This window comes from Primulina huaijiensis, chromosome 15 (genome assembly GCF_012295235.1).
Source record: "Primulina huaijiensis isolate GDHJ02 chromosome 15, ASM1229523v2, whole genome shotgun sequence".
NCBI classification, from domain to species: Eukaryota; Viridiplantae; Streptophyta; class Magnoliopsida; order Lamiales; family Gesneriaceae; genus Primulina; species Primulina huaijiensis.
Window position 1 is genome coordinate 22,242,159 of NC_133320.1, and position 13,640 is coordinate 22,255,798.

The window sequence follows — 13,640 nt, forward strand, 5'->3', positions numbered from 1 at the left end:
AGTTATATAAATATAATAAAAATCCCTGTGGGGTAAAATTTATTATGTTTATATAATTAATTACAATTGATGTCCATTATGTGATCCAAATCCACTTAATGCATAATTTTCCATAATTAAGGATGCTGTGGCTATTCCTCAATTATTTAAAATTATACGGTTCACCGGACAAAATTGGACAAAATTTTGGCTTTACTTTAATACTTTATATAATAATTATTTAGTAACATAATCAACATTTTCCAAGAGTGCTCCCAGGAAAGATAGGTAGTGCTAAGGCCCTTTAAATACCTAACTCCTAGTCAGAGCAACATTCTTCAGGGAGACCAGTGGCTAGTCAAGGCAGTTTAAACCGATCTATGAAGAACTCCCCCAGATCATGTTTTCTCATGTCACCTTATAATTATTATTTAACTTAATTATCCACATTTATGTGAATCTTTATAAGCCAAAATTTTTCATTAAATAACTTTATATTCACATTTTTACTTAATATGAACAAATATGTTCTCCATCAGTTTTTCTCTTTAATCAGAGTAGTGATAAAGTGAGGATCACATTTACGTGAAAATGTGGGCTCCTCATCAGTTTTTCTCTTTTATCAGAGTAATGATAAAGTGAGGATTATTTGTTCATTTGTGAACATCTGAAATATTTTATTTTAAATATTATATTCACATTTTACTTGATATGTTCATTTCAAATTATAAACTTTTAATATGAACACAATGTGAATATTTATGTACCAAAATATTTTTCAATACAATTTGTATTTAAAAAACTTAAAAAATAAATGCAAACATAATATTAAATTTGCATATACACATCAAACACTTATCGATAATTTTTGACATTATATCTAACATGCAAAAAAATAATTTCTAAATTTTTATTAGAAATTACATCGAACTTTATTTTAATGTGTACATTATTTAATCAAATGCTATATGTATACCGAATTATACATATAACTTAATAACACATTAATTAATTAATGATTTATTTATTTATTAGTAGTATTAATAAATAAATAAATAATTAATTAATTTTTATTATTATTATTTTTTTTTAAAAAAAAAATTTAATCGACAATTGCAATCAATTGTCCAAATGGGTGGGGCCCACAGTTTTTGATATTTGTTTATTTGAAGAAAAATCAACGGATTGAATTATGAATTGCATGTGAATGTCCTTTCATTCAATTATTACACTGCAGCAATTGAATGCAATTTATTTCATTCGAATGCAATTGCCGAGACTTGCATGTTTTTAATTCATCTTCAAACCATTCTTCTGCAACTTCTCATCTCGGAGGTTTTCTTCTCAAAAATCCTAATTTCATTTTTCAAGATTTCAAAGAAGAAATTTAAGGTGCAACCGAGAACAAAATTCTCAGGTAAGTTTCTTAATATCATTTTATCCAATTTTCAACTTCAAGTTTTACGTAAAACTTTCCCTGATAGCAAATTTTCAGAAAATGAAAACAAAATTTTCAAGGCTGAGGTATCATTGCTCTGATACCAAATATTAGGAATTTTTATCAAAATCATGTTTTTACGTATATATAAACATGATATATAATATGCGGAAGCGGATCGAGAATTACCTCCGGCCATTAAAATTTTTTGATTTCTCTGAATTCCTTATGATTGAAGCCTTCTAAGCACTTCACGTTATCCGAAGATGGTGTATATTTTTTCTGAGATGTGTGTGCTTAGGGACCTCAATCGTCTCTATTTATAGGCGTTTTTTCATACCATCGATGAATGTATCGGGAGCCGAGATTCAGAAGGAGAATCGTGTACGCATCTAAATTTTCTTGGCCGTCGTCAATATCAATTTGTACACGCTTCTTCTTTAACATGTGTCACGTTTTTCTTACAGCATAGTCACTCGGACCAGTGAGGTTAGGCCCGAGCTTCTTCAGGGCACTTTCAAATGTTTGGACTGTGGAAATGTCGTTAAGAATGTTGAACAACAATTCAAGTACACCGAGGTTTGCATAATTCTCCCTCTAATCTGTTGCTGGGTCTGCTTCTATAGTTAAATTGATAGTTAAGCCGAGATTCTGTTTACCAGCTTCTGGAGCACATCCAAGTTTAAGAATTGAGGCAAGAAAGGATGAGCCATTTACCAGAACCGTAATTCAAATTAATTCCCTTGTAATGAATAATGAGTTTCAAATACTGGTTCTCCAGAGTCCTGAGACTTCAAAATTCAAATAATTGTTTATCTAATCCGAGTGTGTATTGTAATTTAAAATTTTGTCAGAGAAACTGTTGAGACCTATTTCTTTTCCTTGGACTTGGCTGCTACGTACCACTGAGTTTATCAAAGACATTTATAGTTTTCTTTGCTGTAACAAAGAATGAAACTGATACGACATGTTTCTGGGACGAAAATGTTGTGTTCCCATGTTTACTATTGATATTCTTATTGGTTCCACCTTTAACTGATCATTGAATCATCTCTATCAACTTCATTTGTCTCTGAATACCTCTGATCTTGCGCAGCCAATTATCTGCATGAATGCAACTTGTCATAACAGATCAAAGTGGGCGTTGTTGAGACAAGAGAGTAAGTTTGCAGACTGGCAGAGGGTTCGAATGCAGGAGACCTCCCAGGAAATACCTGCTGGCTCCCTTCCCAGATCACTGGATGTCATTCTACGTCATGATATTGTTGAACAAGCTAGGGCTGGTGACAAGTGAGAATCATTTATTTGCATTATCAATGCTTGTTTTAATGGACTAGTGAAAAACTTCTCATGTGATGCTTTAACATTATAGGGTTGTATTCACTGGCACTGTGGTAGTTCTACCTGACGTTCTAGCATTAGCTTCTCCAGGAGAGAGAGCTGAGTTTCACAGAGAAGGATCTCAGCGTAAGAATGTAAATTCTGGTCAAGAAGGTGCTAAAGGACTTCGAGCTTTGGGTGTGAGAGACCTTTCTTACCGTCTCGCCTTCATAGCAAACTCAGTTCATGTGTGTAATCCCTTTGATGTTGTGCATTTTATTACATGATATTGACTGAACACTCTTTGAAAAGCTTCAAACGTGTAAAATTCTACATAAGGTCATTAAACTGCATATTTCAACTCTTAATTTTTTACTTCTTTATAAATGATTTTCTTTTTCCTCCAAGATTTGTGATGACCAAAGAGATGATGACATCAGAAATAGAAGGGACTCTGATGAGGCTGATAGTAAGCAATACACGGTGGGTTCCCTAATCAGCCAGTGTTTTTTTTTTCGAATTTTTTATTTTTTCTTCATATTTTATTAATTCCCCTTCGAAACTTTTATAAAGCCTGTTTCTGTTAAGTTTTGATCTCCTCATTTTAAATATGCTTTTTCCCCCATGGTTCTATTGGTTGGACAGGCAGAAGACTTGAGTGAGATACGCAGTATGAGAAACACACCTGACTTCTTTCATAAGCTTGTTGACAGCATTGCACCAACAGTGTTCGGTCACCAAGATATCAAGCGAGCCATCCTGCTTATGGTTTTGGGTGGTATCCATAAGTTTACACATGAAGGCATCAACATAAGAGGAGACATTAATGTTTGTATTGTGGGTGACCCCAGCTGTGCGAAGTCTCAGTTTCTCAAGTATGACGCCATTTGATATTTGTTATACCATCTCATGAATTCAAAGTTGTTTTTATGTTTTACTGTTCCACCGACCTTAGGTATGCCTCAGGTCTAGTTGCAAGGTCTGTCTACACTTCAGGAAAGTCCTCATCTGCTGCTGGGCTTACCGCGACAGTGGCCAAGGAACCAGAGACTGGTGAATTCTGCATTGAGGTAATAATTTTTTTCTTCAGGTTTTCTGATGAATGATTCATTTGAGAGCTTCGGACTCTGATGTGAGGTTCTCTTGAAAGTGAAAACTAAACTTGCACCTCGAGCAGCAAAACTTCCTCACATGTGTCTTACTTATATTATGCCCCTGTGTTAATATACCATCTGTTGATTTCTTTCAGGCTGGGGCACTAATGCTTGCTGACAATGGCATCTGTTGTATTGACGAATTCGACAAAATGGATGTCAGAGATCAGGTAATTGTAACTTCGTCGTTTTTTTCCCCTTCCTCTGCTAAAAAAATAGTTTAGACAGGTGCTCACATGCACAATCTGGATTAACATAATGCGGTTGTATCTCATTCACATACCTTAAGGTTGCCATACATGAAGCTATGGAGCAGCAGACAATAAGCATAACTAAAGCTGGAATTCAAGCAACGCTGAATGCTAGAACTTCAATTTTAGCTGCTGCCAATCCTACAGGGGGGCGATATGATAAGACTAAACCCTTGAAGGTGAGCGTTCATTATTGTCTTGCCATTTGAATAAAACACCAGTGTGGAAAAATCATGACCTTTTTGGAAAGTCTGGGCAAATGAATTTTGAAACGCCTTATTTTGTGAGTAATGCTTCTATTATATACTCCTGTAGTACAATGTGGCTCTTCCTCCTGCAATTCTTTCGAGGTTCGACCTCGTATATGTTATGATTGATGACCCTGATGACCAAACTGATTTCCGCATCGCTCATCATATCGTGAGAGTTCATCAAAAGCATGAAGATGCACTTGCTCCCCCATTTACCACCGGACAACTGAAACGCTACATGTCATATGCAAAGACTCTGAAACCAAAGGTTGGTTCTTTCCAGCATGGCATAAATGTAATTTTTAAATTCAAGATAAGTTTATAACAACATGTCAGGTTATATTATCATGCAGCTAACTTCTGAAGCTAGACAATGCTTGGTGGAATCCTATGTCTCTCTTCGCAGAGGTGACGCGGCTCCTGGTAGTAGAGTTGCTTATCGGATGACCGTGAGGCAACTGGAGGCGCTAATAAGGCTATCAGAGGCAATTGCACGAAGTCATCTAGATACTGAGGTATACAAATGACTTACAAATTATAAGTTGTCTGAATTTCTTTGCCATGACTTGTCTTTGTGGTTAGGTGCATCCCCGCCATGTACGCCTTGCTGTGAGACTGCTAAAGACGTCAATAATCAAGTGAGTGGTCAAATACATTTCGTGAAAGACAAATACCTTAGTTATCACACGTTCAACTAAGATTGATGTTATTATTGTTCGTTTGATTGAATTACAGCGTGGAATCAAGTGAAATTGGTCTATCAGAGTTTCAGGAAGAGAATCATGAGATTCATGACAATGATGGTAACGATGACGGAAGTCACGTTTCTAGTCGAGGCCAAAGCCATTCATCCAGTGAAACAGCTCAGCCTGAATCTGAAAATAGGGGTCAGCAAAGAGTCGTGCAAAATATTATTTCTTCTCACATTTTCTGAAGATGTATGCCCTCTATATCACTGGCATCTTTGTTGTGCAGAAAATGGAGCAGGGACTGCTAGCAAGCAAGGAAAGAAACTAGTAATAAGTGATGAATATTTTCAGAGAGTAACCCATGCACTCATAATGAGACTCAGGCAACACGAAGAGACAATAACACAACAAGGTGGTTGTCAATAATGACTTAAGATGCTACATATATTGAAAAAGATGAAAAATGGAATTTTGTTTCTCGTCTATAGAACGGCTCAAGAAGGGTGAAAAAATTAAGGGATAAGGAATATGAGGAGGAAAAATATAACCGTTTCTTATTATGTTGAAGGCTTCTATATTCTTATGGAGTTTGATGCGAACATACATGTTTGTGCACTTGTGATTGCAGGGACAGGATTGGCTGGAATGAAGCAGATAGATTTGATTAAGTGGTATGTTGATCAGCAGAATGAGAAAAATAATTATAGCTCCATGGAAGAGGCAGCTGCCGAACTAACAAAAGTGAAAGCCATTATTGAGGTACAAAATCACCAAATTGAAGTTTATTACAATATTTCTTTATTAACCGACTGTTTTGCCGGTAAAATCTGAACCCAAGTGATAATTGCCATGTATTCTACTAATGGTACGTGAACTTTAGTCTATGTAGCAGAAGTGAATGTTGCCATGTATACAAATACAATAAGCTGGTTGAATATGTGTCGCATGTTATGTTACGAGACATGTGATTAATTTGGGGCTTCTCGTCTCAAATATGATGCTGATTCGATTATTGGGTATGATGCAGAGTTTGATACGAAGAGAAGGCTATTTGGTAGTTGTAGATGATGGGAGACAAGCGGAAGAGGGTGAGACCGCGAGAGCTCCATCAAGAAATGATAGGATATTAGACGTGGCTCCAAATCATTCTCTTGATTAAATCGTACGTATCTGTTCTTTATATTGCTTTTAGTTTGAGTTTGTTGTACATTAGTTTTGCTATTCTTGGTATGATCGAGTCATGGTCGTTTGGGCTTGGAGTTGTTTAGGGAGTCCGACATTGAAATCATAAATATTTATGTAATGACACTAAATAAAGATATTTAAGAAAATTGAATTGTATATCTGCATTAGTAGACTGATGACACTCAGAATTTCCTAGTACTGGAGTAAATATTTAGTTACATACCAACTAGGAAATCTGGCAGTAACCTGCAACAAATGTACAATTGAAAATAAAAAGATAAATAGGGCCCATTTGCCAAAAAAAAGGACCCTTTGTAACGGATAAAATGACTTAACATCTATTGTAAAGTTTTCTTATTTCTAGTGGACGATTGAGACTGATGTTCTTATTGAAATCAACTCTCTTACTCATCTTTCTTAGTTACGGATGCTTTGTTTGTTTCAAAAACTAGGAGCGACTCTTTTCACAAGCTTGAGGTATCCGTTAATTAAGACGTTCAACATGTTTGCGAAATAGTATTAAAATAATAAGCTCTAGGAAAAATTTAATAGAAGTCGATCGATCATGAATGGTAGCCAAAGATCACAAAATCCAATAGCTTTTTAAAACCATAGGTATTCAAAATGGAAATAAATACATTAGGAAACTCCAGCTTCTGATTGTAAACATACATGGTTTTAAGAGACTATTTTAATTTTTTTATATACTTCTTTTCCACTTGGAATGAATGGAATGAACCCATTAAAAAAGTTAAACTAAATGTTTAATTTATGTTTTAAAGTAAATTTTAGTTTTTGAAAAAATTTACATCTGAAATGGGAATTAAAATTTGGAATGCACGGGGAGTCCCCAGTCTCCTAAGAAATTATTGCTCCCTGTCGCCTAGTTGTTTGGTATTTTCCGTTGGTATACAAGCCATGTGCTCCGTAGCTAAATTTCAAAATGAGTTCACCTTCTACGTGAATTTGCATACTGGCCCCTTAACTCTTTTTTGGAAACCCATGCACATACATATATTATTAATGTACAGATATTATTGAATACATACGAAAATTGAACTTGTTATTAATTCAGACAACTGCGGTCAGTCGTTTTCAGCTCTCCAAATTTAATAAATATACTAAAATTAAAAACATATTCATAATTTTAAAGTTTACATGGTTTTATCACGAAAATAGATTCAGTAAGTTTTTGGGAGACAAAAATTATTATTTATTTTGTATAAAATTAACATAATTAATGGGTTGGTAGGTGGGATGTGAACTGTGATGTAGATGCTCGAGTCTTTAACATAGAGGGGCTTGTTTGTAAAACATTGACAGTTGATGGGTTTCAAAGCAAATTCACAAAGTTGATCTCAGATGGAAATTGGAATTACATTTTATCTGTTAAAAAAAAAAAACATGTTCGCACCAAATCAGGAAAGTAACAACCAATAAATCTAACACGTCAGAGGAAATATCTCACAATATTCCATGTAAATAAATGAGTGGAATATAATTTGATTGATATATATATATATATATATGAGTGGAATATAGTTTGATTGATATAATATATATATATCCATCTCATAAATAAGTAAATATTTTCTTTTGAAATAATATTTTCTAGATAAATTACATTTTTTTAATTGGAAAAAAAAATTGTTGTAAATGAATTTTAAACTCGAAATTTCGTCTCAAACATAAGAATTTGATATAATATAAACTAACATATTGTTTTTTATATTTGTCTTACATTTTTCTCTACATGATCATATGCTACACTCAATTATTGATATCCACATGCATTATAACAAATATATTCCATAACATTCACATTTGGCCTAAAAATTAATTATATACGAATTGCTTATACACGATAAATAAATTACTTAGTTATTTAACCATCTTAATTTACTGATTATTCAATAAGATTTTCAATCGATTTATTAATTTATTTAAAAAAATTGATGATTGGACAAGAATTTAATTTTAAAATCGGAGTCGTGGAAATATTATTTTTATTTATCTCACAAAAAAAAAGATATTTTGAAATATTGAGAAACCAGCGTGGCCACGTGAGGTAGGAAAGACACTAGGTCCCTCTAATTGTCGTTGCCACCTTTCAATCAGCTTATTGCCAGCTGTCATTGATGACATTTTTTACCTTCCATGTTTCTTATTCTCACCAAATTCAGATAAAACTTTATCATTTCTAATTTCTATATATATATATACTTTTGATATACTACACATCTATCGTACACCGATAATGTGTCACTCACTTATTGGATACATAATTTTTTATATTTCATCACATTCAATAGGTGAATGACACCTCATCAGTACTCATATAGGTGTACAACGTATCAAAACTATATATATATATATATATATATATATAATGTGTGTGTGGCTGTTGCCGAGACGCCTCCTAAGCCATATATATGTGTATTTTTAATTTCGGGCAATGGATGGATGGATATTCATGATTGATTTTCATATATTTATTTATGAAACCTACTGTGCAAGCTCTATCATTATTTCCACCAAATTATTCCTTCCTCCCAAAAATTTCGTACTCCCTCACTTTTTTTTCCCTGAAATTATTGTTAAGTACTAATATCTGAAGAAAGAAGAAGAAGATGGTGAATTACTGGAAATCCAAGGTTCTTCCAAAGATCAAGAAAGTTTTCGAGAACCCCAAGAAGACCGCCGCCGCCGAAGCTTGCAAGTCTTTCGATGAGTCTAAGGTATATAATATACGTACATATACATAAGCATACGTGTACGTACATTTATATATATATATATACTGAACATGAATTGTACAGGAGGAATACTCGAAAACCTTTGAAGATAACAAGACTGAGCTTCAACCTAAGGTAGTTGAAATCTATGAAGCTTGCTCAGTTGAAATCAAGGTAACCGTATATCCAATCTTGTGGGATTATTGTTTAATATATATATATATATATATTTATTTATTTATATATTATTGTGACTGAGTTTATTACTTTCTTGTTTAAGGTTATTCAAGATGGGGGTTTTCAGTTTTATATTTACCGGAGAAGATGACTGTAAATCCAACCTTTTTAAAAGTAGATTATTTTCAATATTTAATTTAGATAAATAGAATATTTTAATTCAGAAAAAAAATCAATTGCGTTGTTTAAGTAGAAGTTGCTAAAGATCCAAGTTTCAATCATGAATCTCTACTGATTAATTAATATATATCTGAAAAAATAACAGACTTTGGTGAAGGAGCCAAAGGAGTCTGGTCTGAAGAAGCACTCAGCAGCAGTTCAGAAATTTCTTGATGAACTCACTAAGATTGGTATGCATCAACATATATATATGTGGTTGGATTTGATAAGGGTTTATGTTAAATTTTTTTTATAATCATTGAATTGTTATTATTCTTTTTTCCCAAAGAATTCCCTGGAAGCAAACCAGTGAGCGAAGCAGCCACCAAAGTCGGCCCTGGAAATTTACCAGGTCCAATCTTTTTCGTGTTCGAGAAAGTCTCTAAGTTTGTAGTGACGGAGGAGAAGAAAGAAGTGGAGACGGCTGCTGAGAAACCCCAAGAAGAAGCGTCTACCAGTACTGAAGTAAAAGAGAAGGAGATTGTGACGGAAGCTGCTGTCCCGGAGGAGAAAGCGCCGCCGCCCGAGGTCGAGAAGGTCGAACCGCCACCACATGTGGCTGAGGCCGAGCCACCCAAGGTTGAAGAAGTGGCGACGGCAAAAGCGTGTTGAGGAGGGGGGCGCACGTGGCATCATCATGTGTAAAATTACCAATATGACTTTTTTTTGTTATTCTTTGTTACCTGTATCGTTGTCTAAAGTTGTAATTTTGTGTGCATTAAGTGGTTTTTGAATTAAAACAAAAGTACATCATTTCTTTTAATTTTATTTCATGATTATCTTGATTCATTGAATCTTAATCATTTCTTCAATTTTCAACAGGTCCACATATTACCACAAAAACTATTAGAGGTTTTCACGAATCAATTTGGTAAGATTACTATTTTTTTATTTTTTTCTTCTAGAGAAAAGATTAATGGCAGAGAAAATGGAATTTTCACAATAAATCTTAACTCCTTTTATATGATTTGAGAATACAAATATTTGTTGCGTCAAAAAAAGGAATTTTGATTATAATCTCTTATTTTTTATTGTGAATATCGATAAAGTTATTTTTCTATAAAAATTCTTGTAACCATCTCAAAAGAGACATATCTCATATTAATGACAAGAATAAGTTTTTTTGTGGGTTAATTTTATAGATATATTTTTGTGAAATGAGTCAATTCGATCTATATTTAAAGTGAAAATTAATATATCTGATGTAAATAAATAAAACAAAATTGTTGAAACCGTATTATTTAAATTTTTGAATAATGATATATGTTCCATTCTACCAGTTTGATTTCGGAATATATCGACTCAAATATTAAATATATAGGTGTTACGTACGAACTTGAAAGTTTGACTAATAATTTTAATATCCAAGTTCTTTCCATTCCATGATTTCTATAACAAGAGAACAAACTTTTTGCTCACATCCGTCTCAATTATATAATATTAATTTCTTTTTTTTAATTGTCTCAAATATATTTTTTAGTTTCTAGATTTAGTTAAATTTTTTCTTTGTTTTACTAATATATATTTCAACTAAATTTCGAAAACGCACATGAATTAAATATGGATAAAATAATAAATATGTACATAACTTTGTTTTTCAAATAATTTTCTTAACATGTATGAAAAACAAACAAACAAACAAATATATGTATTTTACATGGAAAGATTATAAAATAATAAAAGTTTAATAAAAATATGAGATTTTTCAATTGCTTTTTTTTTTTTTTACGTACTTAAGATACCTCTTATTTTGTCAACTTAAATTTTATTTTATTTTATATAACAATCGAACTCGACGTCACTGCTTTCAATATACACTGAATAAACTATTAAATTAACATAATAACATATAAATCAAGTTAATCAAATAAATCATATTAAACAAATTATATACGACAAACTCGTCTTACATGACCATCCACCAAGTGGGACAGATTGGGGAGTTGCGTGAATAATTAGTTAGATGACACCTTGACATGATTGATTAGTGGTTATATAAAATAATAGGTATTTGATGAAGTGTAATTTGCTAATTGCTGATGTATATTAATTTACTGATGTTGGTATTTAAAAAAATAAAATAAAATCAACACAAATAATTTCAAGAATCAAGAAATTCGATGCCCATAGCCAAAATCTTGGGTTTGAATATAAATATTCGAAAAATTAACCTGATTAAAATGTAGATTTAAATTAAATCAAAAGAAATTTGTGATTAAATTACACATAATTCGGGCCCATCGACTAGCGATAATTGTATTAGTGCAGAAAATTATGTCAACCCCTTCCTCTAATATATAATATATAAAAATAGAGTAAAATTCATTTTGGTACACGAAATTATTATAAATTGAAAATTTGGCATATGAATTAATTGTACACAAATTATTAAACTAAAAAGTCAATTTTATTCTTATCTGAAATTGTTTTTTAAGTCTAATTATCATTAATAAATTCAATCAGGTACATATTTTTTTTAGCTTGATCATGTACCAATTTGTCAATTTATAAATATTCATGTACCAATTAAGTTATTTACAATAATTCATATAATAATTTGTCGTATTTATCTGCCAAAATAAATTTTACTATATAAATAAAAAAATGATTTGGCAATCACTAAATTAATTTTTTGAATTTTTATTTTTGCTTGCTCTAACCATAATTTCAACACTTTATATTGATAAATTAAAACGGCAAGTTGCAGAAACTTAATGAAGTATTGCGATGGTTTCTCCATGATTTATTCTTTAATTTCATATTTGGGTTTTAATCTTGCTTCAACAAATTAAATTTTTTTTAAAAATTCTTCTACTAGCATAATTTTTTCTAAAAAAAAAAAAAAAATCAATAACCCCACTTATCAATTTTGTTACACGAATCTCTTATCTGATCTAGTCCATGAAAAATATTAATTTTTATGTGAAAAAATATCATTGCTTATTACTGGTATGAATACATATATCACGAATATAGAAGGAGAGACCGGCTTACTGACGGAGTTTTTGTGTAAATTTAATGGTAACAGATTTCCATGCACATCAATACAATGCAAATCAACTTAAAAAATTATATAGAAGAATTCTACGACGTGAGAACAACTCTCAAGTTGTTGTAGGACAAGTCGAAAGACAAAACATGAAACAGCGTACATGGCACCCACTAATTTCTTTTCTTCCCTCATCTTATGCATCATGGTATGGTAATTCAGAACTTTGGAATCGGTTCCGTGTGACCAAGACGACAGGTTCAATTGTGGAGCACTTTGCTTGTTCCTACCAGGATTCGGAAAGAATGCAAAACCGGTGAGGTCAAGAGAGGATATTCCGCATCCAGTTGATCACATGGGAGTCAATGAGGGGCTTGTAGAGGTGTCCCAGAGAGTTTCTCTTGAGAAATTCGAATGTTGGTCGTGGAGATCATCGGCCATTATAATGAACAATGAAGATGACGGAGACAGTGCTTCAAATCTGTTTTTTGATCTGCCGATGGAGCTAATGCGCTGCAGTAATGTTAACGGTGCTGAGCTCCCCATCGCAACTGGTTTTGTGTTCCATAAAAACAACAAAAACAATACCACGGGTAAAAAAGGGGGTCTCAAGAATAGCAGTACGACCAACAAGACTGTTAATTCAGGTGCATCATCTGCATCCAGACTGTTGCACAGTGAATCTATGTCTAATTCATGTCGCCAAGTTCATTTTTCTGCATCATCTCCTACAATCTATCCGGCTTCGCTGAGTTCTTGCATCACACCGCGCACCCTCAAAGTCAGAGAGGAATTTAATGCATTTTTAGAAGCACAAAAGGCATGAGAAGTCAGAACTCAAAGATCCCAATACACGTATCTCTACTTGAACGTACTTACAAGCTGGAACATTTTGTTTGCTTGGCCGGGTTGTGCAAGCAAGGTTGAGATAGATCACATGTTTTACGTCTGTGAGCTAAATCAACCAATTAGCTCACTGGTGAAGCAGCTGGTTTTTAGGGCCTTTCGATTGATTCTTATCAAAATCAACAACGGAGTCTAAGTGGTGGAGTCTGGGTATCACACCCACGCAATCTTCCATTTTTTTTATAAACTCGTTATTTTCACGTCATCTATATTTACAAACACACGTGCTTATATATATACATAACTCACATACAGAATAATGACTAGACACTCTAGTTGCTAAACAGTTAAACAGCCGACAGAAAAGTAGAAAAACAATCAAGATATAGAAGACATCGTAAAACGCA

The 13,640-nt window shown here is 32.9% G+C and overlaps 3 protein-coding genes across 3 annotated transcripts in view; all 3 read left to right on the forward strand.

Annotated features, from left to right (window-relative positions):
- The window catches only part of LOC140958403 (DNA replication licensing factor MCM6-like), an 11,648-nt gene extending 5,234 nt beyond the window's left edge, over window positions 1-6,414 (forward strand). The window contains exons 3-17 of the mRNA XM_073415837.1: window positions 1,887-1,996; window positions 2,514-2,707; window positions 2,790-2,985; window positions 3,146-3,220; window positions 3,383-3,612; window positions 3,693-3,807; window positions 3,987-4,061; window positions 4,181-4,321; window positions 4,458-4,661; window positions 4,747-4,908; window positions 4,976-5,031; window positions 5,129-5,280; window positions 5,369-5,494; window positions 5,711-5,841; window positions 6,110-6,414. Of these exons, the coding sequence (XP_073271938.1) occupies window positions 1,887-1,996; window positions 2,514-2,707; window positions 2,790-2,985; window positions 3,146-3,220; window positions 3,383-3,612; window positions 3,693-3,807; window positions 3,987-4,061; window positions 4,181-4,321; window positions 4,458-4,661; window positions 4,747-4,908; window positions 4,976-5,031; window positions 5,129-5,280; window positions 5,369-5,494; window positions 5,711-5,841; window positions 6,110-6,241 (2,099 nt within the window). The 3' untranslated portion in view covers window positions 6,242-6,414. The remainder of the gene's footprint in view (window positions 1-1,886; window positions 1,997-2,513; window positions 2,708-2,789; window positions 2,986-3,145; window positions 3,221-3,382; window positions 3,613-3,692; window positions 3,808-3,986; window positions 4,062-4,180; window positions 4,322-4,457; window positions 4,662-4,746; window positions 4,909-4,975; window positions 5,032-5,128; window positions 5,281-5,368; window positions 5,495-5,710; window positions 5,842-6,109) is intronic.
- Window positions 6,415-8,735: 2,321 nt separating this feature from the next.
- LOC140958362 (plasma membrane-associated cation-binding protein 1) lies at window positions 8,736-10,161 on the forward strand. Its single transcript, XM_073415777.1, has 4 exons — window positions 8,736-9,005; window positions 9,087-9,176; window positions 9,505-9,589; window positions 9,688-10,161. The coding sequence occupies exons 1-4, from the start codon at window positions 8,898-8,900 to the stop codon at window positions 10,008-10,010; spliced, it is 606 nt and encodes a 201-aa protein (XP_073271878.1). The 5' UTR covers window positions 8,736-8,897; the 3' UTR covers window positions 10,011-10,161.
- Window positions 10,162-12,607: 2,446 nt separating this feature from the next.
- On the forward strand, window positions 12,608-13,474 carry LOC140960362 (uncharacterized; the record flags this gene model as incomplete). Its single annotated transcript, XM_073418611.1, has 1 exon — window positions 12,608-13,474. A coding segment is annotated over one exon (606 nt), but the record flags the coding sequence as incomplete, so codon positions are not given.
- Window positions 13,475-13,640: the final 166 nt, after the last annotated feature.